The 25,972-nt window shown below is 45.4% G+C and overlaps 1 protein-coding gene across 4 annotated transcripts in view; it reads left to right on the forward strand.

The window, feature by feature from the left end:
- The window catches only part of arhgap32b (Rho GTPase activating protein 32b), a 33,769-nt gene that overhangs the window by 3,959 nt on the left and 3,838 nt on the right, over positions 1-25,972 (forward strand). The window contains exons 3-18 of one of the 4 annotated variants that reach the window (XM_080013964.1): positions 220-312; positions 997-1,119; positions 1,845-1,922; positions 4,030-4,111; positions 6,165-6,239; positions 14,762-14,911; positions 18,862-18,964; positions 19,855-19,999; positions 20,531-20,613; positions 21,699-21,806; positions 21,956-22,101; positions 22,196-22,397; positions 23,422-23,567; positions 23,812-23,886; positions 24,027-24,848; positions 25,178-25,830. In XM_080013964.1, coding sequence (XP_079870090.1) covers positions 232-312; positions 997-1,119; positions 1,845-1,922; positions 4,030-4,111; positions 6,165-6,239; positions 14,762-14,911; positions 18,862-18,964; positions 19,855-19,999; positions 20,531-20,613; positions 21,699-21,806; positions 21,956-22,101; positions 22,196-22,397; positions 23,422-23,567; positions 23,812-23,886; positions 24,027-24,848; positions 25,178-25,830 — 3,072 coding nt within the window. In that variant the 5' untranslated portion in view covers positions 220-231. Of the gene's footprint in view, positions 1-219; positions 313-996; positions 1,120-1,844; positions 1,923-4,029; positions 4,112-5,583; positions 5,621-6,164; positions 6,240-8,920; positions 8,975-14,761; positions 14,912-18,861; positions 18,965-19,854; positions 20,000-20,530; positions 20,614-21,698; positions 21,807-21,955; positions 22,102-22,195; positions 22,398-23,421; positions 23,568-23,811; positions 23,887-24,026; positions 24,849-25,177; positions 25,831-25,972 lie in introns of those variants that run through there. The other 3 variants (XM_080013963.1, XM_080013962.1, XM_080013961.1) reach the window with 3 other exon arrangements.

A 25,972-nucleotide genomic window follows, 5' to 3' on the forward strand; every position in this document is an offset into this window, starting at 1 on the left:
GTCCTTTCCCTGTGCTTTTATGGATATGTGCCAAGGCGTCTCTCGCCCGGGTCAAATCCCCCGGATGCGTCTGACTCTCGCGTAACAACGTGTGATGATTCAGATGCTTGGCACTGATCTCAGAACGAATGTGATGTTTTTACCCATTGATCAAGGGATAAAATGAACATGTTCTTAAGTCCTCCTGACCGCTGTGCTCCGTTTTTGTCCCCCGGCCAGTCGGTTTCTCAGATGCTCCTGGCTTACCTCTCGCGGCTCTCGGCCATCGCGGACAACCAGATAAACTGCGGGCCTGCGCTCACATGGATGGAGGTAAGAGGGTCCTCCGTCGTCTCAGTCTTCAGAGTACATTGGCTCTCCTTTCGCGGTGAGAACGTGCCAGCGACCAATAACATAATAATACACTTGTTCTATACAGCACTGTCTAGAACAGAGTTCACCACATTCTGTACATGTCAGATTTAAAGCAACGCGATCAAAATCAGTAAAAGAACGATGATAGAATTAAGCAAAATAATAATAAGCCATAATACAACCAAACAGTAATCTGGAGGTCTTATTTAGCCGAAGTCTGTGTTGTATTGTTAGGAGTGTGAGTGTTCCACTCTGCTTCGATCCCAGTATTATTTTGTGAAATGACAGGTGTTTTTCTCACTACTTCTAGAGGAAATATGTACAAAAATGACAAAGTTTATGCACCCAAAACGTTGTTTAAAAGGACATTTAGTTGTTTTTAGGTCGGAATTAATTTAACATATATATATATATATATATATATATATATTTTACTTTCACAATTGATCAATCTTTGGTTGTGGTGTCCATTCTCTGGTGCTGTTGCTACAGTTGATGAATTCAATTCAAAAACACCGTACACTCTGAATCGCTGAAATAAGACTTCCTGAGTATCTGAGCAGCCGAGCCATTTGAGAAACAGTCACCGTCGACGTCACAGATATTTTTGTTTGTTTGTGTGCCGTGTGTGTCTGTTTCCAGGTTGACAACAAGGGGAACCATCTGCTGGTCCACGAGGAGTCATCAATCAACGTGCCAGCCATCGCTGCTGCTCATGTCATCAAGCGCTACATCGCCCAGGCCGCAGACGAGCTGTCATTTGAGGTGACAACCATCAGACACCAGCTGCGCACACACACACACACACACACACACACACACACACACACACACACACACACACACACACACACTCATACTCCCTCTCTCTTTCAGATAGGCAGGTCCTGCTCTATTAGTGTCCTGGCAATTTTTCATTTGCATTCCTTGATTGACAACTTCCTCCTGTGTAACTCCTTGTTTCATTTCACGCACTTTTGGAGGGACCATCATTCTCTGAGAGCGGGACAGAGCCAGATAATTGCCGGGGCAATGAAGCCATCTATTCCCGATGCCAAGTTTTGGCTGTCGGCAGGTTTTGATACATTAATTTAATGGACGCTTTTGCGAGAGTAGCCGCCGGTGGGAGATTTTCTGTTTTCATCTGAATGGAAATGGCTCTGCTCACTTGAATAAATATGTTCAGAATGTCCTCCCTTGAGAGGATGGGTGTACAGATATAGTTGTTGTTGAATGTTGTCACAAATAAGATGGACAGAGTCATATTTAAATATTTATATATTTATATTCTTATATTTAAGTAGGCAATTATAAAAAAACAAAAAACGCAATTGGGCGCAAAATGTATTATGGTGAAAATATTACATGTGGTATCAGGACAACAGTGTATTTATAAAAATGTCAATATGCCAAAAAAAATAAAATCAAAAATCAGATGGTTGAAAAGTCCTCTCTTTTCTCTCCTAACTACTGTGCTTTCCTTGCTGCAGGTGGGTGACATCGTGTCAGTGATTGACATGCCCCCAAAGGAGGACACCACATGGTGGCGGGGCAAGCATGGCTTTCAGGTTTGTTGCCTCAGGAAATAGCGCTCGATCTTAGACCCAGAGGTCAAAACCCCTTTTCGGTGAGGTGCAGGTCGATGTCTTTGAGTAGTGACCCAGACAAGGGGCTTCTGCCTTAGTGTAGCTTGCAGAGCTACTAAAATGAGGAAAATGCACAGATGGAAAATGGAGCAATTCAAACATTCATAAAGCTCCTTTTCGAACCATTATAAAAACGTACTGTCTTTCTCACTTTTTCCGCTGTGCATTGTGGTTTGGTAAATAAAATCCCTTCGTGCGCAAAGTTGTTGCTGTGCAATCTATAACAACATGAATAAATAAAATGGCTGCAATTAAATTTTTGTGTCAAATAATTTGCACAAAAATCTCTAAACACATACATTCCTATATTGACTAATCATAAAAGGGCATTTTTTTCCACAGTATCCCATGATTGTCGTGTATTAGAATTCTACAGCACTAAAACACAGAGCACGTGCTGCAGCAGTAACACAAGGGTTCCACTCTCTCCAGAGCTACCAGCCACAAAAACACCAGGACCTAAAAATAAACAAAAAACAGCCTTGTACCAGCTGCGCTGAGTGTTGGTTTCCGTAACTCTTGCTGAGGCACACACTCAACTCAGCAGCTTAGGGTTCTGCAAAAAGAGAGATCCCGGCAGGAAATCGAGTGAATTTCCGATCCACGGCTTTTAATCGAGTTTAGCCACAAAGGCAGGTTTTGTGACTCTGGACCGGGTGAAGGTTCTCGCGCTCGGCGTTGACCCCCGACGACTTTGGCTCCTGGCTGACCTCGCCAGCCACCTTCTGTCCGTCTCGTCTCTCTCCTCCTGTGTGTTTTGGCTCTCTGCCCTCAAGGACAAGCACTCCCATTCAGGCGCGGCGGCAGCCAACATGGTGGATGCCTGGGCAAGGCTGCAATGCATCACCACTTAATGATCAGTGCTCTGGTCAAGGATGTGTTTTCAGGGGGCTGTAAACAGACAGACCTTATTTTTGTTTTTTGGGAGTTTGGACTCAAACATATCTAACGATAGAAATACCTTCTAAATCAGAGACTAAATCTTATCAAATTTGGTCTGTGGGCTAATGTGTATTCAGTTGAGCGTCCTAGATATGGAGAAAAGGTTGAGAATCACTCGACTAGGGATTAATAAGGCAAGCAAGTGCACGGCCTCGCTGAAACAGCTGCAGGGCTGGCTCTCTGCATCAGGGAGCACTGAGTCGGTCTGCGATTGTCTGTGTCAGCAGCCACAGGGGCAGGCGGACAGCACCATCTGTCTGTCTGGTAGAGAGAGAGAGAGAGAGAGTGAGAGAGAGACAGAGCTGGAGATGCAAATGGGGATTTAATGGGAGGAAACCTAGAGTTCTGTGAGATGGGAGCGTCAGAACTTACCACTGTGCATGTTTTGTGACTAGTATTATTGGGCCTGTGTCTGTACTTTTAAGCCCGTCTGCCGTTTGGAGGCTGAAACCTGCTTCTGCAAAGATGCACAAGAAAGTCCTTGCGAATAGGGAAGTGGGAAAAGAGGCTTCTGGGTAACCGTAGGTTGCAGAGAAGACATGCACACCTCCATAAATCCCATCTGCACATTGTGCGTTAAAGGAATGCTGAAAGGTTGAGCAGGGACATCTCAGCCCCCAACACTGAACTAAAACTAAGAGTCAGGCAGCGGAAGCACACGGAACGGAAAGCAGAAGCATGCGGATGATTAGTTTATCGATTACTTTTGCAGGACCCACTCTATGCAAAACTACACATTTCCTGTACACTCTGGTTGAGTAATGGTGCCACCGCCCTCTAGTGCATACATTATATATATATATATATATATATATATATATATATATATATATATATATATATATATATGCAGGGTGAAGAGGTATTGCTGCAGCAGTCACAGCTTTATTATTGTGTCATACGAACGTAAGTCGCTTGCTACTGTACGTTGACACGAGCGCACCCCTGCTCCATAAAGAAGTGAATAAAAGGTGGTCTGCCTGTTCAGCAGTTCCCTTCATTGTGGCATTTTTTTTTTTTAAGTGATATTCTTCCTCTCTCCTTTTCCCTTCTCTCCTTCTTTGTCCCTCCCACTTCCGCCCTCCAGGTTGGCTTCTTTCCCAGTGAGTGCGTGGAGCTGATAAACGATAAAGTGCCACAGTCTATGACCAACTCTGTGCCAAAACCAGGTACCGTGACTCCATTCCGACTGCTTATCTTTCAGTAAAGTCTGTTGCGGCTGCGTATTTTGATCGGCGAGTTAAGGCACCCACACAACTTTCACAATCCTAAAGATCACGGCGCTACGCGATCCTTCTTCTCGCGTTCTTTTTGTCCTGTGGACGTGCAGTCGTGGCGTTCGCACCCCAGGATGCGTCCCAGACGACATGATCCTACACCACGTCATCCAAGGCATTATGCTTTACGAGGTGTTTGTGTATGTATGTGTGTGTGTGTGTGTGTGTGTGTGTGTGTGTACGTACGTGTGTGTGTGTGTACGTGCGCGTGCTGTGTGCTCCTAAATATTGAGTAACTGCCAACTAATATCAGTAAGACTCTGACGGTGTTGTTGCGCGAGAAAGTTACCAATTTTAAATTGAGGCAAGAAGTTAATCTCGCATGAGGTTTTTTTTAAACGAAAGGATCCAGCTCTACTGATCGCAAAGCTTTTGAATGAAATGTAAACACATTGAACTGAACATATAGTTTTAATTACTTTTTAATTACTGTTGTCCAAAGTGATTTACAATAACTACATTTGCCAGTAGTGGTTGAAACAACTGTATATATTATATTCAGTTAAAATATAATAAGTATTATCCCTCACTTAACCATGAGCCTAAACTTGGCACCCATGAATAAAGACGCTGCACCGCGAGGTCACTTAAACATTACAGTCAGTTTAACAATTTTACACTGAATGGACACGCTAAATCCAAATACTTCCTCATTCTCGATAACCATCGTGCTGAGCGTGCTATGATGACTCAGCTCGGTGTAATCCACCGTACATAAGTATGCGGATCCATTACGAGTCGGAGCGATCGGATAAGCCAGCCAACACACTCCCGGGTATCAAAATCTGTCAAAAGAAAATAGAGCCAAACAGCCGCGTAAGTATAGCATTCAACTGGCTCCCAGTCCCACTTTAAGCAGTCAGTCAGCCACTCGCTGTTGCAACCTTCTTGGACGTTGCCCTCACCTCCTCACAGGGTTGCTTTGTGTCACGGCCAAAGGTAATAAAAGAACCGTAGCCCCGTGCTGTGCTCTCTGCACAACCCACACCTTTCCAATTCCAAAGAGTGATTCAGCCACACAAAATAATGTGGAGGTGGTTCCGGACGAGGGCTTTCGAACGCTGCCACCCATGTTATCCGACGCATTTTAGCTGTGTCTTTCACCCCGAAGCTTCATCAGCCAAACTCAGAATTTCATTATTGGCGCACGCTCCGTCGAGCCAAGAAAGTACTTGCTCCGCTCGCCCCCCCCCCCCCCTCCTCATTTCTCAGTTAAAAAAAAATAGATTGCAGCATGGCTTGTTCTCCGGTGCCTCGGTGTGTCTGAAATGTGTGCGCCGGGGTGACGCACCGGATTTGCTGTTGTTTGTTATGCGTTTGACTGTGAAACCCCTCCCTCCTCTGCCTCAGCATCCCCATGCTCTGGTGTGCCGCCTGCTTCCTGGAGTCTCTTCCCACCCTGTGCGTGCTGGTATACACACACTTCACCCACTCCCTGAGAAAACACACACACACACACACGCACACACTACCACACACGCACTCCAGATAACAAATACGCATATGCTGCGTGTGTTTGGCCCGCGCATGGCATTTGTTCTGCACACGCTGGATAATGAATTGCTAAATAAACACGTTGTTTTGTATATGTGGTTTCTGCAAATACGTTTAGCGATAACGCTCAGCTCAAGTTGATTACATTCAGCGAGGCTCTCCAGCATACACAGGCTCTTTATTTTAGATCATGTTAATTCAACGCTCGCCATTATTTTCACCGCTGCATCTGTTTTTTTTTTTTTGTTGTTGTTTATTCATTTTTTTATACAGATGCACAACAGTCTTTATTTATTTGACCGTCAAACAATGCACATCTACACAAAGTACACGGTTGGCTATGTCCTCTAACTCAAACTGCTTCTCTCCCTCTGACGGTTCTTCCCATCCGTCCGTCCGTCCATCCATCCATCTGTCTGCCTGGTCCATCTCTCCATCGGGCTGCATGCAGACTTGGAGATGGAGAGTGTAAAGCAGGACAGTGCATGGGTGGCCGACCCGCTAAACCACTACAGCCTAAGTTCAGGTAGACGACGTTGAGATTAAAAACAACGACCCCATCTCCTGGTGTGATTTGCACTGTTCCCGTAACTCTCACCTTTCAGCGCTGGGTTGACATCACATGTGACACTTGTGCGATGACGCTAGAACTAACTCCGGTCCTCACCCCTGTTGCAGTGGCTTGAATTGTGCATGCAGCGTTTCTCCTCGTTGAGATCGGGTCATGTTTTCATTCACCTTCCATCGCGCAGGGTCTTTCACTAAGTCATCAACGGACTACAGATAAAAAACAGTATTGATCCGTTTTCTCCACATAAATACTTTCCCCTAAAGTTTCTGTTCACATCTGGGATCTTTAAGCGGTCTTCCACGTTCAAACCCGAGTCCTCGTCAAATCGAGTCGCCGTTTTTGGATTTTGCACACGTTCCAGGTAAGTCGCGACTCAGTCGGCAGAAACGTTTGCGTAACTGTTTGACAAAAAAAAAAAAAACGAGGGGGAATAAATCAAGTAGTCTGCCTAGAGATGCTAGAGTAAAAAAAAAAAAAAAAGTAGGAAAACGTCCCAAAAAAAAAAAGGTCTCCCATCTGCGGCCTCAACGCTGGTTCTCTGCCCTCCTCGAGGTGTATACAAATGGATTCAGGGGGGCGAACGAGGCTTATTACAGGATTTGTACAAAGGCTTGTCTGGTCAGCGGCCAGCTGTATTTGTATGCCTGTGTTTGGTTGGAGCTGAAAGACCACGGCTGCGGTGCCATGGCGCTAGGTCCAACCAGGCCTTGATTTATATAATCCTTTTACAATGGCAGAGGGGGTAAACCCATCCATTGAGCATTAAGCCTTGTGCTGCAACAGTAAGAATCTGTCTCCCTTCTCCATGGAGACTGAAAGAGCACATTCCTGCAGGGAGCCCCACAATAGTGGTGGGGGGAAATAATAATAAAAAGCCCGCTCTGTTGAGATCATCCACAGCGGTTATCTTTGAGTTTCGCACAGCACGAACCGTGGAACATCGTCTACTCATCTTTTTGTAGCACTGTAGAAGTGTGCAGCGGTCAAGTACATTGGCAGGGCGGCTTTTTTTCCTAACCGTTCTACTAGACCTGGGCCTTGTTTGCCCAGATGTGGTGTCCACCACTTTCCATTCTCCCGGGTCCCCGGACCGTCGTCATGTCTGGGGACTAGTGATCCGGGCAGCTGGGAGTGTGCGTGAGCCAGGGCAGCTGCCTGTGCGAGGGCGAGGGAGAGAAGGAAAGAAGAATGTGTGAGACAGATCAGGATTTCTCCTCTTTTCCTCCGGGTTACTCGAGCCATTTCCTGAGGCAAAAGCTCTGGCCTGTGGAACCCCCGCGGGGCAACTGGCGTTTAGGATCCATGAGACTGGATCTTCTCTCGACGGGGTTAAAAAGGGGAAAATACATATATATATATTCTCCTTTTTCCAATGTGTAATTGTGTTTCTGTAATCGGGGTAGCACCTTATACTGTAGAGCTGGAAATGAAGCGGTGGTACTGGTAATGCCACAAACTCGCTGTATCATCGGTGTGTCACTGACTACATACAAATTCACCTGCCTGCTCCGGTCAAATGATCACAAGCGATTGCAGACATTGAACGCGCAGATAAAGATTAAAGTGTACACTAGGTTATCACGTTTTTACGACGATACATTCTGTCCTTGTGTGGTCGCAACGCAATTTAAAAATGATTTATATCTTCTTTATCACAAGTTAACAAAGTTAATGCAAATCAATGCAAATTAGCAGTTCTGCGCGAGGTCAGCTCAGTCCCGCCAGCTTGCTGCAGTTGATCTGGCTTCGGCGTCAGGGAAGTTACTCTGTTATGAAGGTCGTTGCAGGTGTTAAGGGAAGTAATCCATTTTTATTAGCCCTCGCCCGCTTCTCTGAAAGGCCCGAGCTAATAATTACAGAGTGAATGACGGAGTGTACCAATGAGTCCAGAAATACCTACGACTGTCGGGCCTGTTGAATGCTTTTTGGCTCAGGTGCTTAACATGCAACTGGTCTACTGAGACACAATCAATAACTTAGTATTTTTACATGCAATTACAGGTTGTTTGGAACGATATTTACTCTCGTTTGTTTACGAATAGTTGGCCGCAATAAATCGATGCCAACCCAACATGCTTGTCCGTCTGACGCTGAACGGTGACGTACACTTACTATAAAAATCAATCGTTTTGACATAATTATTATTATAATTATTTCGTTGTATTATTTTTTGTTTCTTTTTTTTTTTTTTTTTTTTTTTCCTCGGTGTCCGAAGAGGCACAACAGATTAGAGTCGGGAAATCGAACACATTTATTTCAGCGAGTGACTCGTCACGAACCGGATCTCAAAAGAAGAGTCGAACTTTTCATCACGCGAACGAGGAAAGGTAGGACTGTACCACCAGAGTGTTGTGAGGGGGGGGGGCGACCGAAGCAGCGGCTTCAGCTCTCCGGACCGGGGGAGGTAGCGACTAGTAGCTGACAGGGCAAAGAGCGGTTCTTGTTTGTTTGTTTTTTTTTTTTGTTTTTTTTGCGGCGCGGTTCTGCTTCGCGCGTCGCATTTTTTTTTGTTTTGTTTTGTTCGTCGTTTTTAATCGTACTCGTGCGGATAGACTTTTAAGAGTTACCAGAAGCAATGGTCGGGTCCAAAACAAACGGCGCTACTGCTTGACGGTCAGACGGAGGGAGATAACGGGGCGGCGCGCTCACTCAAATCTCTGTTCAGGCAGGTTCCGAACGATGGAACAAAGGTAGGGGAAACACCACCTCTTTTCTTCTTTTTCCTCTCGGCTCCGCGTTGGTTTTTAACGTGTCGGGGGGGGGGGGGGGATGAAATGTGAACGTTATTAGGGTGGATAACGCGAGTTCACCCTCTCCGGCGGAGGTGGTGCGTTCGCGGGCGTTCAGGAGAAAGCAGTTGTCCAGAAACTCTGGCGTGGAGGCGGCCATGAGCGTCTATTTAATGTATGACGAGCTGGCTGATCGTTAGCCCGGGCGTCATTATTAAATGACGTCATAGAAATGTGTGCTTTGTTAGAGGAGGATAAACTAAATACCAGACTTTACTTTCCTCAACAGAGTGACCCAATCTTTTGACAATTCTGGCTGTGAAGTATTCACGCTTTGGTCCAACTATTAACGCAAGTTGCGTCCTTGTCTAAACAGTGGTTGTGTTGACAGGTCGAAATGTGTGATTGCTTATATCGATGACATGTCAGCACACATTTGTAATACACATGCCACTATTTGTTCCGATCCTACCACGGGTATGATGTGATGTGCTGACGATATGATGGCCCATTTCAGTCAGGCGACTTAATGACTCTTATCGTGTGTGTGTGGGCGTAAATTGAAGTCAAATCAGCTGCCCACTATTCATTTCTGGACACTCTAAGCGTAGTATAACACTGTATTTTTAGTTGTTGCAATAAAGTGTTTGAGGTGTGTAGCTTTCAAACCGCCCAACATCCAGTACTATAACCATGACTCCGATCATGAATCATGAATATAATACTGTACATTCTGTGTAAAATAAATAAATAGAGACTTGTTGGGCGAGCTCCTCTGTACCCTCTCCCTTAAGCTAGACTTTTGTTAAGTGGGCCATGTAGCGCTGGAACAATAAGCTGTTATGCTCCTTCCATCACCACACAACTTGAGCCCAGACAGAGGTCACTGTCACTCTCGCTTTTCTGATGGGGGAAGAAGCGACACTGCTCCGTTGTTTGTACGTAATGCTAAACGGCCCCCATTCGTGACTCCAAGGGGAGACAGTTGCGTTCTGTTCGTGTAGGTCTTGTTGTTTCAGCAGTGGTTCTCGCTGGTGGGTTCCCCACGGCCTCTTGCCTTCTTAAGTTCTGTGAACAGTGTGGCGCACACGTCAGTCTTGTCCATTATAATATTATGTAAATTCCTGTTATTCCTACAGCAGTTTATTTTTTTTTGCCATGGAACGTATTTGTAACGTAGTACTCCTCTTTGTTAGCTTTTCAACATGTAATCGGAATGGTGGATTGTGGTCTGACGTGTCCAGCTGCCACGCCTACATGGGTGTGTTCTGCTGGAGGAGATAGTAAAGTTTAAGAAAGGAGAAGAAGAGGGACGTTAGGGATGCGTCGTTTACTGAGCTCACAACGTACCGGCGGCTTCCCTTGTATTCAGACGAGCATGCCGTGCTGTAATTCCATCAAAATCTCAAGGTAGAGCTTGTTGATTTGCAAAATATTTCCGCTGTTCTACATTGCCTTCCGGAGGAAATTGTGCCGTCACGACTCATGACGTCCAAAGTTGTTTTTCTTGTTAATACATTACTGTTTTCGTTTTGGTGAGGGGACGTGATTTTAATTAGAATGCATCCTTTTGAAAAATTTCTGTCTGAATCAGTCTAAGGAGGCACTTTTGTTAGTTGTTCGTTTGTGGTGGTAAAAGGAGAGTGTGCTGTAAGGTTTTCCGTTGGATTTGCTGCCTTGTGCTATTCTCCTCACATTCGTTTTACTCTAAATACAAACTTGTCACTGGGTTTTCTTGCCAAAGGAGTGAGTCACACTACCAGCAGCATTAACCGGCCGACATCTTGAACTAAAGCTGGTCGGAACTTGCAAGGCACTCCCAAACCGTCTCGTTAAGGATGGAAGTTCATCTGTTACACATGCAAATGTTAAGCAGAGGCTGTTGGCGCTCATTTCCCAAGCTATAACGGTCAGTGACTACGCCCCCTCATCTTGGGGGCCATTTTAACATCCGAAAGAGTAACTCTGAGCTCTGAGTACAATCAAAGTCAGGCATTATTTTGTCAAGCACCATGGGATAAAGAGCAACTGTCTTTGGCTTCAAATAAAGCAGATAGCTCAACAGGCTGTTTGTTTTAATCCACATTATGGGCGCCACTCCTGAGGCCTAATCTTTAAATTGCTCGAGTATAGCTTTCATGCTGATGGTTTTAAAAAAAGGGTGACTTGCGTGCCTGGTGGAGCCACTGCCCCGAAGCTGTCGTGTTGACAGGGAGCAGATGATGGGAGTCCCAGTCCCTTCTGCAGAGGGAGGGAAGGAAGTGCGTGGCTTTGCACTTCTTCTCAAGGCTCGAGGGTTGATCTGTGCTTCAGGATGAAGGGGACACGTCCATGTAAGCCAACATATCTGCACTGTCAGCCCCCCACCCCCACTCACCGTGTGATATTAAAGGCCAGTTTGGTGCCTCAACAGAGTAAACAAAGCTGCCTCAGCATTTTTTGTCTGCGGGTACAGCAGCAGCACAAAGGAATTTCTTCCAGAGGGGCGAATTGGAGCGCCAGTTTTCCCCCAGAATGGAACGATGGATCTTATTTTATAGATGCAGGCTCAGACTGGCTCCCAGTCCCAAAATTGCTTTCTGCAGTGGTACATTTCTGATGAATGGCACCCAATAGAAACTCAAGAGACAGATGATTTTATAGATTGGTTGTTTACGGGGACAAGTATAGCGGACCAGCATCAGTCCTAGTGGATGTGTATCTGCTGTGATTATTCTGAAGCGTCACTTTTATTTTTAGTAAACCCCTATGACATATTCTATAAGACATGCTATTCAAACCTTGCTTGGATCTAATAAAAACCTATTGGACATAGAATTAATAGTAGTTATGATGAATATAACAAAGTCCACACATTCCTGACAGTCCCCACTAAAAGGAACAGCAAAGAGAAAGATTGTGTTTCCTCAGGTTTACTGGTCCTGTTTTCAACGGGTCAGAGAACAACAAATATAGTTCTGTGTCAAGAGGTCTTGTTGAACCCGTGTCGCCAGAGCTGAGGTGATCACATGCAACACAAAGTCTTGTGATTTAGGACCAAGGCCAAATTAGTTTAACTTTCAACCAAGTTCGCACACTCGAAGATGCGCCCCAATGGTGGAGAGCCGTGCACCGTTCCCTACCAATAAAACATCTAAAAGCTGTAGGGACGGGGCATGAAGGAGCAGGGCACCACTCGTAGACTCGTTAAGATTATTTTCTGCAGATAACACATGGAGAAGTGGTGATGAGAGAGTCAGAGTGTCCCCATTACGCACGGTTTTGTTCCATACCGTTACATACGCACTCGTCTCGTGCCATGAGGGTATATAAAATAATTATCATCTAAAATAAAAACGCACTGTTTTGGTGCGCCGATCTGGCCCCCCCCCCCCCCATTGCTGGCGCGTGCATTGTCAGGGCCATCAGACAGGTGTGTAAAATGCGTCCGAATCGATCCCTCTCCGCCATCGGGGTGGCGCCCTAGGCGGTCGTCTATCTTGCCTACAGGAAGAGCCGAGCCACCCCCTCCACACCGGATATTCGCGTTGAACAGAAGAGTCAGATTCAACTTACAAAACTCTTGAGTCAGGCACAGCCCTACCTATTAGTGTGGCCCAAGGGGGCTACATTTCCTCAAACTGAGGTCATTGGTTGTGGTTAGATTAGTTCGTTTTTAGCAGCCCATTTGCTCGTATAGAAACCTGTTGCTTCAATCGGCCAATTTCATTTCCGAAAAGTCTTGAGTTTTGAAAAGCTTAAGTCCACCTCAATTCTTTCTGTCTTCCGAAAAACGATCCCTTTGTATATATTTATTTCATCTCTGCTGGCGTTGCTTTAGAATTAGTAGTATTGTAAGCAGTGACCTGCTTGTAGTTGTTTTGTGATGATGATGGAGCTCACTTATTTCAACACTGGTACACAAATCTTCCTCCATGACTCATTGCATTTAATTGGCTCCATAGCTCCAAGCTTTGCCTTGAATTGAATTCCCATGAGCACTTGACCAGGTGAAAGACACTCCTAGATCTCATCTGTGAAAGATTCTGATGGCGACTGTATTATTAATCATGAGAAAAGAATGTGCCCTAGTGTTCTGGCGAAACAAAAAAAACCCGCAGGGCTGTGATTGCTTTTCCCCTTCGCCCCGAGAGCAACTCAGATAGACGTGAGTGACTTTTCCGCTCACTCTCTGCTGGAAGATCGAAGTTCCAGGTGAGGCCAGGATGAAAATACCACCTGCTCAAATTCAGCTTTTTGGCGTCCTTGAACCTTTTAAGTTATATTTGCTGATGAGTTTTTGCCATGTGCCCTGCACTATAGGAATGTATCTGTTTTTGTGCAAAAGTTCCTCGTAATCTCACAGAAGATCCGGAAAAGGAAATGTATTCTCTGGAGAGGGAGGCGTTGCGGAATGCAATATGATACATGTTCTGTGATACGATGCAAAGGATTAAGCGGTGACATCCAACAGAGGTGAGAGCTGAGAAGAGAATCTCATTACTGGAGCCGGGAAAAGGGGCTGGGGAGGGAAAGATCAGAGGCGTCAGTAAGAAAAGCAGAGAAAACAGAAGAGCAGATTCATTAAGATTTTCTCCAAAGAGATGAGATGGCACGACAAAGATAGGGAAGCGGCTGAGGTTTGATGTAGGCATCAGTGGTTTAGTTTGAAACAAACTTCTTAATGTACTGAAAAATGTGTTTTGCGGCATCTGACCCAGGTAGCTGGTGAGATTCTAGAATATAGTTAACTTTTGAATGGCAAAGGTCGCCATGTAATTCACCGAAAATTACAGTTATCCCTTTTTTCTACAGCCGAGCATTTTAAGTTTGATGCATTGCAGTTTCCAAACTGGTCGAGCACAGAGTAATTCACCCTGGAACAAATTGCCAAAGAGTAACAAATTTGGCCGTAGCACCTTGTATTTAAAAAGAAAATATTATGCTTTGGTGTGCTAAATTTATAATGACCAGGAGCTGAAAAGTTGATTAACAAAAATAATATACGTCTAAATAAAAATGTCGAAAGCAATCAAAGTGACCAATGTTTTGTTTACCTGTTCAATTACATTCCATTAATCCAAATATTTGACGTAACTGCTATTCATTTAGAGGAGTAAGTGTCTTCCTTTCCCTTCCGGACACTGGCTGGGCAAGCGAACTGACTCTCTCACCAGACATTGACAGTCTACGACCTGCAGGAGAGGATTTCAGAAATAATGTTTGCTGGCTGCAAGTTTAATTGCTCCGCTCAGACTTTTTCTTCCAAATCGCTCTTAAAAGTTTTTTCACATTGCTACAAAATGAGAAAAACACCTGTCCTGTACTCTTACGAGGCTTAAGACTTTTTCGCAGACACATTATCTCATTATTGTGGGTTTCGATTTTTCTTTAAAAAAAAAAAGAGAGAGAGAAAGAAATACAGCCCTGACACTTTGTTGTGAAGGGGAGCAAAGAGGGATGGTATTGGGTGAGAAAAATGCCTTTGTCGTTGCCTGGGAGGTGGCATTTAGCAGTAAATCTTGTTCTTCAAGGAAACAATACATGCACAGTAGAAGGGTTAACATCAGAATGAGGGTTTTAAAAAATCCACAATGGGTCAGGAAAAAACCAAACTTGGGTGGCTGGGTATGGAGTTTCATACCAACTCTGCTGTTCACAAAGACCTTATTCGAAAACTGAGGCTCAGGCTGTCGTGGTCTCAAAGCTTTGTGGTTGTATTTGATGCAAAGTGTGTGGTTTTATATACATTTTCTTCCTCTTGTCTAGTGTCTAAGAAGCACGGCAAGCTGATCACGTTCCTGCGAAGCTTCATGAAGTCGAGGCCCACCAAGCAGAAGCTGAAGCAAAGGGGAATCCTCCGCGAGAGGGTGTTCGGCTGTGACCTGGGAGAGCATCTGCTCAACTCTGGTCACGATGGTGAGGCCAACACACACCTGTGTCCGTTCTGTTTGGAATATTCTCCCATAGTAGTATCATACTCGCTACTGTCATCATACACACTGGTATCTGGGCTTGTCCACCTGCCTGCTCTCTTAATCTTGATTCCAACATTCCAGCATTCTTTACATGTCAGGAGGTCCTTACGCTCTTTGCTCAGGAGCCTTTATCCAACACTGAATTACACAAGTCAGCTTCACACTGCCTTCATAACATTATGGATACAAGGCAGAGTTCTGTGATGCAAAATTGAAAGGAGCAGAGATGCTTTTGCAAAACATTTATAAAGAGCAATTAAATCATAATCTGTCCTTTTGAAATGACCACGAACAATAAATACCCTTGTTTATTGAACCGTTAAGGGCCCTTCACATAGGACGTGGTGCGCACTGCAGCCGCAACTCCATTGGTGTGTATTGGTTGGGCCACGCAGGATCTGTGCCGAGCAAAGCGCAGCGTCGTGCCAAAGGTTCAACTTGGTTGAACTTGCCGCGATGTAGTCCCCACTGGGACAATAGAAACAACAGTTGAATTCTAATATTACATACTGGCCAACTAAACTTAAAATAATAATAATACCTTCAAAAGACCTGCCAACCTGCACACATCTTGTGTACCAACCACAAAATTCTTGGTCGAAATATGCAGGTATGAAATGCCAGCTGAAAGTATACAAAGAAAAAAATGTATATATTGTAATTGAATTATGGAAAACAATCAATCAATTCAAAACAATAGCATACATATATTTGGTATTTAAACGACATCACTCTGATTGGGCCTGATGCTACGATACCTTGTGCTTGTGGTTCTGTAACCCCTCCCCTCCCTCTCCTCTCTCTCACCCACCATCCACTTATCACAGCGGTGCTTTTATTACCCACGAGGCGTAACGCTGCGCTGCTGAGGTAAAATGGGGATAGTGAGGGGTTAATAATCAAGCACAAAAATCTGATCGTAATATTAACCTATGAAACGTGAGATGCACCGATCGATCGGCCGGTCTCCGGAATCGGCCAGTTTTCAACTTCATCAGCGTCAAATACCAGATATGTCAGACTCTGTGCTGGTCAAATTTACACGGCCGATACTGTTTTCATGTATTCATAAAAATGCTCCGGCACTCAAACCCGATACCAACGTAATGTAACGTTGTTGCGTAGTTAACGCTCAAAAAAGAGTGCAAAAGAAAGAAAATGTCGGCTGTTTGGAGGCACTTCAAGGTGAACTGAGAAGATTAGATCAATTATGTATCTATTATTTTATCAATTATTTATTTATCACTTATTAATATTCATAATTATAATATGAAATATTTTTGCAATGATTGCGATTTCTTTTGGAATGGCAAGTATCATAGATATAATATAAATGTATATTTTCACTTAAAAGTGAAAGAGACGTACATTTGAAGTTTGAACTGGACATTTCCATGTTAGTTATATGTTGTGTCCTACTAGAGCTCAGTGAGAGTTACAGTTTGAATTATACTGAAACTCGGTGACCGTCCCATGTTGTATTTTACTGGAACTCAGTTAAAGTTTCATATTTTATTATTGTTCCATAGTCAGTAATGAACAATAATAAACAGTGTCAAAATCAGCAATCTCACTATTGTGGTAACTGAATTGCACAGGTAGTCCGTATGTGCAGCCGTCCTATCACGTGAGTGTGATCAGGTCACATGATGTATTAGTCATCCACGTACAGCAGATATACCCAATGAAGATCATTTGATTTGTGTAACAAGTATTTTATAGTCAATGTTTTATTATTAACAAACAATTGAATGGAAGTCCGAATTGCCCCGAATCGGAATCGGCAGGTCAGACGTTTAAAAAATCTGAAATCAAAGCGGCCAAGTGCATCTCTAGTTGATAGTTTGGTGACTTTACTAGATGATGCATTTTAAGGGGTATATCCTAATGAGATAAATTTGTATTGTCTATATAGTGAGCCGTAGTGGCTCACATACGTTCATTTGTTATGTCGTTCTTTGCATTTGCTCGTTAGGAGACGGCTACGGTGTGAATAACTGATGAAGTCATTTACTGTAGCTGCAGTAACTCAAAGGACACGGAGACTTCCTGTTACACTGTTCTGGTACTCAAAATATTTCCCCAAGGGCGGCTGGTCTGGCCTAAACACAATTCCTGTTGCAGAAGTAACGACAACAGTAAATTTTTCATACCAGCCAATGATTTATTTCAGAAGATGTAACCCCCCCCCCTCCCCACTTTGTTTCCCACAAATAGACTTTACTTGGGTGGGCTACCTGTATATATTAACGGCCCCCAAAGTATATTTGGCGACCCAATTTAGCTGCAGTAACTCAAACGACACGGAGACTTCCTGTTACACTGTTGAGGTACTCAAAATATTTCCCCAAGGGTGGCTGGTCTGGCCTAAACACAATTCCTGTTGCAGAGGTCATGACAACAGCAAATTTATTTGTTTGTTTGTTTGTTTGTTTGTTTATTTATTTTTGATCTGTCCGAGAACGACGCCATCCGCAATTGATTTGAGATAACGCGGACATGGCTCTCCAAGCAGGAGACAGGAAATGCTGCGTCCATGGGAACTCTGAAAACTGTCAGTGACGCTGCGTTCAGGGGAACTAGGAAAACATCTGTATCGGCTGTCGGCCAAATTGTTATTTCAAACATTGGTATCGGCCCAGAATGTCCCAAACGGTGCATCCCTCACTGTATGTAATGATTGTAAAGGCTCAGCGGTCTAAATCACAACTTTTCACTTTATAATGATTGTATATCGATAGACTGAGGTGTGTATCGAGAAAATCACCAAACCAATTTAATTGATTACTAATATTGTATGAGTAGTTTTCTGGTTCACATTTTTGGAATTTTTTCACCCCTTAAAAAGATCTTTGAGCCTTTATGTACACCTGATTATGAGTAGTCTATTAAAAAAAACAAAACAGAAGTCTAAAAGGTGGGTCATCAGCAGACAGCAATAAAATATCCTTTAAAAGAAACTGGATTTAGTGGGATCGCTCAATACAGCCCGAGTGTCCTCAAATGCGAGTCCTGTCTGTCTGCTGGGGGAATGCGGACACTAAAATGTCAGATTTTCCTGGCTTTCCTCACTTCTCTCCCTCCGCTATGCCTGGAATTTGCACTACAACAGCTGCTCCGGCCGCGGTTGTTCCCTGAATGATGTGCGAGGAGTGGGAGGCCTGGGAACCTCTTTATGCAACACTCCCTGTCTCACAATAACATTTAAACGTGATTTACAAGCAAAAGTGGAAAGAAGACCTTACGTTTAAATTTTACACACACAAAATAACCCTCCCCCCGTCTGTCGTCGAGTGTGTGTGTGTGTGTGTGTGCGCCAGCCTCCCCCACAGGCAGTGAGATGTAATCTGGTGATCTCGCTGTTTTGTCTGCCAGACCTCCACGTAGTAAAACTGCAAGTACACACAAACAACTCGGGCCGGCAGAAGCCACTGCGAACCATTATCTGGAAAAGAGATAAAAGAGGAAACGTTTAAAGCCACTGGTGAACCACTGTGAAAGAAAGGTCCAGGGGTTTAAAATTATTTCCGACTTTTACGATACAGCAGGAAAAGGCACGGTGCCTCATAAGGCCGTGAGAGAAACTGTTTTGAGGAAAGCGGGAAAAAATTGCTTCCTCCGCGGCCGGCGAGTTGAAAGTGGCATTTGTTTGACTTTTTCCCCTGAAACGCGATAGTGGTTCTGACATGCGCGGCTTCTGTCGAATCTGTCGACACCCCCCCCCCCGATCCCCCTAGCCTCAGCACCCATGGCTCCCATCGCTACAAATAGGAAAACCCCCAAATTCTTGACCCCCGTGGCCTTTCTGTGAGCACCGTGGAAAATGTCGATGGCCAGAGTTGTCCGCGGGTGTGTGCGATGACGTTTTTTGTTTTTTTTTGGTGGTTTCAGTTCCCCAGGTACTCAAGAGCTGCACAGAGTTCATCGAGAAGCACGGCGTGGTGGACGGGATCTACCGTCTCTCCGGGATTGCCTCAAACATCCAGAAACTTCGGTAGGAGACATTTCTACCAGTGAACCTAAATGTAGACCGCTTTAAGTTTTGGTTTTTTCTTTTGTTTGTTTTTTTTGACCGTGTGATATAGAATTTCTGCCCCTCAATTATCAATGATCTCACTTTTTCTACAGTAAGGTGTTGGGCAATACCCGTTGTGTGAGTTGGGGCGCCGATATCTAATCACTGATTAAACTCCAATTCCTTTGAAGACTGTGGCCATCATAATAAACTCCCATTGCCTGTTGTGCAGACATGTGACAATAAGGGTTTGTCTGCGAGCGTGGGTAACAGCTGTTCCTTATGAACTATTTCCTGAAGTACTGTCGTCATGCCAGAATAACAGTTTGGAGATTTGTAATCACCACAGTTTACACTGAGAAGATGATGACATTTTTGGCCTGAGCACTTTGGTATTCGCTACGTGCATATCGTAGGGCTTGATTAAATTGTGTTTGGCCGTCGTTTTTTTTTTTAAAGCAGCGAGCTCTTGTGATGCTGCTCAGAAAACGCAGAGGTTTACACGTACGTCGATGGAATCCTGTTGAATGTTTGTTTGAGGGGTTCACAAGCTTTGTTGGAAGGTTTCCTCCAGCCCCAACCGCAGCGGGGATGACATCAGCACGCTGCACTGTTAACATCTCACCTAAGACCGGATCACTGAAACGTCTGATTTTGTTTGAATTATAATTTGGAAGGAGCGGTGTTATTGGAAAGGCCTGTCGAGGTGCAAGGTCAAGGCAGCAAGGCCTTGAATTTGTTTTGAAACCTCCCCGCATTGACGCCCGTCAGCGTCTTCATCCGTCTTTCCATCGAAATGTTGTGCTTTTTTTATTTTTTTTTAAATTCAGCTCCATTGATTCACGGCTTCAATCCATCTCTTTCCTCAGGCACGAGTTTGACTCTGAGCAGATTCCCGACCTGACCAAAGATGTTTACATCCAGGACATCCACTGTGTCGGCTCGCTGTGCAAGCTTTACTTCCGAGAGCTGCCCAACCCCCTGCTCACCTACCAGCTCTACGAGAAGTTCTCTGTAAGTGGGCCTCAGCGAGGGCCCGAAAAACCTTTTTATTCAAATTATTATTATTATTATTTTATTTTTTTTGTCATGTCAAGAGCAGCAGTTGAGCTCAGAGGAAAAAAATCTCCGCTTGAATCCTCTCCGTCTCCGGGGGTGTCTTTCGATCTCTTTATCTCCTTTATTTTCCCCGCTAATAGTTCAGCTCTTTCACGCCCCTGAAATAACGGCATTGCACTCGATAAACCCTGTCGTTCCAAACGTGGCCAAGTGTTCTCCGTGCGACGTGAAATCACAAATCTCCTCCAAGCTCAACGGAGCCGTCCCGGAGGATGGAGTAAATGTTTGCCGGTTGTTATGGCGGCGGAAGGGGCGCAACCCCCGCCGCCCCGCCCCTCCCCCAACCCCCCTGCTCTGGACGGCAGATTGAAATGCCCGGTGACGTACGATGGGATGTTGATTCACTGATGTGCATCTTCCCAGCCCCATAACTTTTGTTTTCAATCAATCCTCTCCCCTTCTCTCCCTCTCCCCCTGCTCGTGAAGGACGCTGTATCGGCAGCTACAGATGAAGAACGGCTTATCAAGATCCATGACGTCATCCAGCAGCTGCCGCCGCCGCATTACAGGTTTGTATGGAGTTGCAGCGCCCCCTGAAGGACGCTGAAGGATGTGTTATCGTATGGCTGTCGTTCACGTGGTTTCTATTAATTAGTTTGATTCCGCTTAATATGCCTATAAAGCAACACTATGTAACTTTTTTCTTTCCCTTAAAATGACAACTTCAAAATCATTTCGATGGTACCCTGACTTGTAATATGGAGAAATGGCGCCTGTTTGATTCCCTCCGCCCCCCTGAACGCCTGCTCTTGCACTATGTTACTTCTGTGTTGGGGTACGAAACGGCTGGAAAAGCGCATCGTGCGTTACTGCACTACGTCACTTCCTTGATGTTTGGCTCCGGTAATTACCGGTTTTTTTCTTTTTATTTATTTATTTTTGCCTGGTAAAGTTTATATAAAATAAACCCCACACAAAAGCGCAACCACAGGTCAGCCAGCGTGCGCCGGCCCTCACTTTCATAGCGCCACGGGGTTTGCTTCACCCTCTGACTCGCGCGCGAGAGCCGACCTGCCAGGCCAAGGACGGAGTGCGCACTGCAGCGGCGAGGTCCTTACATGGGACGCTCCAACCTGGGTGTACATTATATTTGTGTTTGTGAAATAGATATTGAAACGTGACCGATAAGGTTCCAATTTGTCCGGTAAAATAAATTATTTTCGGACACCAGACCAAGTTTTGTAACAGTTGTGTAAAAGTGCAATTGCGGTCGGAAACTGGGGGGGGGGTTATCTGCGTTATCTGCGTTATCAAAAATAAGAAATTTACCTTTATCGTGCTGCAAAGATAGCACCAGTATCTTTCGGATTTTCACAGGGTTTTTATTGTGAATTCGAAGACCTTATTGGTCAAATAAATTATCAATAGATATATTATATACAGTTTAGAGTTGTGTCAATATTGGTGTGAAACCGATCTAAAAATGTTCTTGTTACCTACAAAAAATGTTAATAATGTGATTATTATCTTTCATCTCATCGTTGTTTGGATTTGCGTCAACGTCAAATTCTCTGATGTAGCCATTCGCTCAATTCCATTTGTATGGATGTAACATTTTCAAACAGAAAGTTAAAGCAAAATAAATAATTCCCAGGACCCTGGAGTTCCTCATGAGACACCTGTCCCACCTGGCCACATTCAGCTACGTCACCAACATGCACAGCAAGAACCTGGCCATCGTGTGGGCTCCCAACCTCCTGAGGTGAGTCACGGTTCTCAAAAAGAACAGCGGGGCTTCTCAGTTTGACTTTGTCCTCGAAGCAGACGTGTGGCTGATATGTGAGCACAGTAAATGGATTCTCTTTTCAAGTCATTTCCAATAACGCTAATCCCCTCGTTTCTTCACGCCAGGTCGAAGCAGATTGAGTCGGCGTGCTTCAGCGGCACGGCGGCCTTCATGGAGGTCCGTATCCAGTCGGTGGTGGTGGAGTTCATCCTGAACCACGTGGACGTTCTCTTCAGCACCAAGCTCAGCTCACTCATACGAGAGGGAGCAGGTATACTGCGCAACAAACCACCGTGTCAAGCAAACTACAAAAAAAACGACACTACTTATAAACTGCCTCCTGCTAATCCAAACTCCCCCGACAGGTCACAATTCCTTGTCGCGGCCCAAGTCCCTGCTGGTGTCGTCTCCCTCCACCAAGCTGCTGAGCCTCGAGGAGGCCCAGGCCCGCACTCAGGCTCAGATCAACTCCCCGGTCACGGAAGACAGCAAGTACATCGAGGTCGGGGAGGGTCCTGCTGCCCTGCAGGGGAAGTTCCACACGGTCATTGAGTTCCCCACCGAGAGGTACGTTACACCCTTGCACCTTAAGATGGGTCAGATAAATGTGAGGGTTGAATTGCAGCCCATTCTAAAGTGATTGCAACCATCAGTGACGGCGTGAACCCGCATGCATGTTCAGTTCCACCTGATCACAATAATCAACGCAAATTCAACAATCTCTTAATATTTGCAGGAGCTTGCAAAATTGCAGTGACTTTTCAGCATCAAATGGTCAAATCAACTTCTATACATTACACATACAGCTCTGGTTTTATTTGGTGTTGTATGTGTATCTGCATGGTGCATTGACGTTGATCTGATCTGATCAGGCGGCCCTTTTCTCACCGCTGTATCCTGTCTCCTGTCTCCCTCTTGTAGTTGGTGGCTGAGACTGCACACATTGAAAATGTGCTCTCTGTGGTGATATTGCTTGCCAATGCCTTATGATATGATGGAAAAATTGATCATGTAGAAGCAGAACCACCTGCTGTATTTTCTGTTACAATCACAGTATGCTGCCAGCTCACAAATGCGGAACTCTCTTAGAAATCCATCCTTCCCATCTATAGGGCCATAAATCCTGTGCTGCTTATGACTGTCTATAATTACCATAGATGATCAGCGAAAATGTGACAGTAAATGTATGAATTGTTCCCTATGATTACTTTGTTTTGGTGGAAAATACCAACATTGTTATAAGTGTGTACGAGTGTTTATGGAATTTCAGACCTTTGTTACGCAACTTTTATCCAGACAGATTGGAGTCTGCAAATGCTGCATTGAAAATGATCTCTGTATGTATTTTTATTCTGTCTTCTAGGATATATGAAAGACGCTGGCCGCCATGTAAAATATGTATATACTTCTGTCTGTTGTTTTCTTGGCACAACCATTGGAATCTTAAAAAGGACACGCGAGGCTTCATGATTAGAGCCTCATCCTTGCATTACTTTGGCAAATCGAGACCTCTAGCTATATTTAACTGGAGCTAAAGGTTTCTGTGTTTGATTCGTGAAAACAAATCCATGCTGTCGTTCTCCACTAACAGGAAGAGGCCTCCAATTAAATCCAAGAAGTCTCCTGTAGGCAGTTGGCGCTCCTTCTTCAACCTGGGGAAGTCATCTGCCATGTCCAAACGAAAGCTGCAACGCAACCCGAGCGAGCCCAATGAACTCAAGGCCATAGCTCTAGCTGGTGAGGCCTTGGTCTAGAACACAAGAGCAATGGTCCCATTACTGGCAAATGAGCTCTTTGAACTCTCACGTTTGGCCAGGGAATGATAACATTTAGAGTGGATGTTGTGTGTCGCACTTAACTCACAGCAGCTATTCCAACAGCCAATTTTACTGGATAATATGTTTCCCTACACACAAACTGGCCCTTATTGTTAGCAGTCAATCCCTCAATTGGTTTATTGAGACCGTCCATTGTGTTCCAGGAGGAAGAGGAGACACTGGAACATTGAGATCAGCCAAGAGTGAGGAGTCGCTGACATCACTGCATAACGTTGAAGGTAACAAGATGTCCCCTTTTCACAGTAATTGGTCTGGCCCTGATCTACTGCATAAAATGTGTCTAAAGGGTCATTGGCATCCATTTTGGTTTCTTTTGCACACGGCAGAGAAATTGAACTTTTTTTTCTCACCCTCCCAGGGGAGTCCAAGGTGTACCGTCCGAGGCGGCCCCGCTCCAGCAGTGATGCCCTGTCTGCCTCCTTCAATGCAGAGTTGCTCGATGGCCGGCAGCACTGCAACTCCTACAACAACTTGGACCCGGCCGAAGACAGCGAGGGGGATGAGGGACCTATATGCGTCCCAGCCCTCATCTCCCCACCTCGCTCTGCCGGCGAAGACGTGGACCTCAGTCCTCCGGACATCGGCATGGCCTCGCTGGACTTTGACCCCATGTCCTTCCAGTGCAGCCTCCCTGACACTTCCTACTCCTTCCCCCTGGACGAGTCGCCAGCTGGGGCCGAGGGCCCCAGGGGCTCTGGCTGTGTCGGCGGCAAGGTCCACAGCTCTGAGCCCATTTCGCCTTTTTTCCTGGGCCACCTCACTTACCCGTTGGTGTCCTCTGACCTTAACCAGAGTCCCGGAGAGAAGGTGCGCAGCAAGAAGCTGACCACCTCTTATTCTTACACAGATAAGCCCACGCAGGCAGTTTCGCCAATTAAATGTGCAAAGTCGGCAAGTTTGGCTCCTTTGTCCAACTCACAGATTTTCTCTACTGAGGTTTCGGACAACAACACGGGCAGGCAGCTCGTCCCTCCCCGACCTGTGTCCCCTCCCTCAGTGTCCAAGGACACCCCTCCCCTGATGGGCAGTTTGCTGCTGAAGGCAAGCGAGCCAAACCTGAGTGACGCCTTCCAAATGGAACTGCAGAGTAAGATCGCTGCCTTCGACACCTTGGACGGTGGAGGCTTGAAAGGGGAAGAGAGAGCTCAGCAAGTTCCAGATACCAGCAGTAAGGAACAAGGTAGGTGAAAGAATAATCCAGCACAACTCCTTCTCATGCGATCAGATGTTCTCTACTATATACCACATTGTTTTTTTGTTTTTTTTGTTTTTACGCATGCTTGTTTTCTTCTAGGTTTAGTTTCACAGGTTCATGCCTTAAACACCATGCATGGATTTCATCTCAAAGAAATCCTTTGACGGCCTAGCACCTTGCCTAACTCTTCCTTCACTTTCCTGCTCTTGAAGAACAATCCTGCCTGCATGCCTTTGTCCTGATAGTGTTCAGTCAATCATTCTTTCTTCAACTGTAGTTCCCATTTTTTTTTTTTTTTTTTGTCCCTTTCCCAGGAGCCGTAGCTCTGGACACTTCAAAGGAACCTTCCCCTGACCCCCCCACGCCTCTCACCCTCCAGTCTGCCCCTCCCCCTCCCCCTCCCCCTTCCAAGAACGCTGCCCGCATGCTGGCCCTGGCCCTTGCCGAATCCGCCCAGCAGGCCTCTGCTCAATCCCAGAATAGGTCCTCCGAGCACCACCAAGCATCTCTTCAACCACCGGAGCCCTCAGATGTCCTGGACTCGCCGGCTGATCTGACCCCACAGCCCAAGGTACCGGTCAGGGAAGGAACTGAAGATGGAAGCTCCCAGCCTCCAAAGGCCACCGCCCCGTGTCTTTCGGCTTCAAGCCCTCTGGGCGACCAGCCGTCGTCTGAGTTACCCAGCACACACACCAAGCCATCGAACCGCGGCACGCCCTGCGGCACTCAGGCTGGAAGTTGGCAGGTGATAGACACCGCCCTACCCACGACCACTCCTCTTCACCATTGCCCCCCCGTCTCCAGCTCGCCAAGCCACGGTTCTTTAAAGCGGAAAAGTCTGGAAACGCAGCAACCTGTTTCAGGTCAGGCGCCAGTTAGCACCTGCTCATCCGGTAGCACCTCCACCACAAACAAGTTGACAAACGGCTGCAGTGAGACCACAGCCATACCACAACCTGTTCCAGAGGTAAGCTCTTCACCAAATGTTGTCCCTTATGTTAATAACTACAACATCTATAATTTTATATTGTAATTGTTGTTTACTGCTTGTGAGGAAGAGCGGTAAAAACTGTACACAGGTCGAGATATCTGCCATGATTTTGAGTTGG

This window comes from Zeus faber (genome assembly GCF_960531495.2).
Source record: "Zeus faber genome assembly, chromosome: 14".
Classification (NCBI taxonomy): Eukaryota; Metazoa; Chordata; class Actinopteri; order Zeiformes; family Zeidae; genus Zeus; species Zeus faber.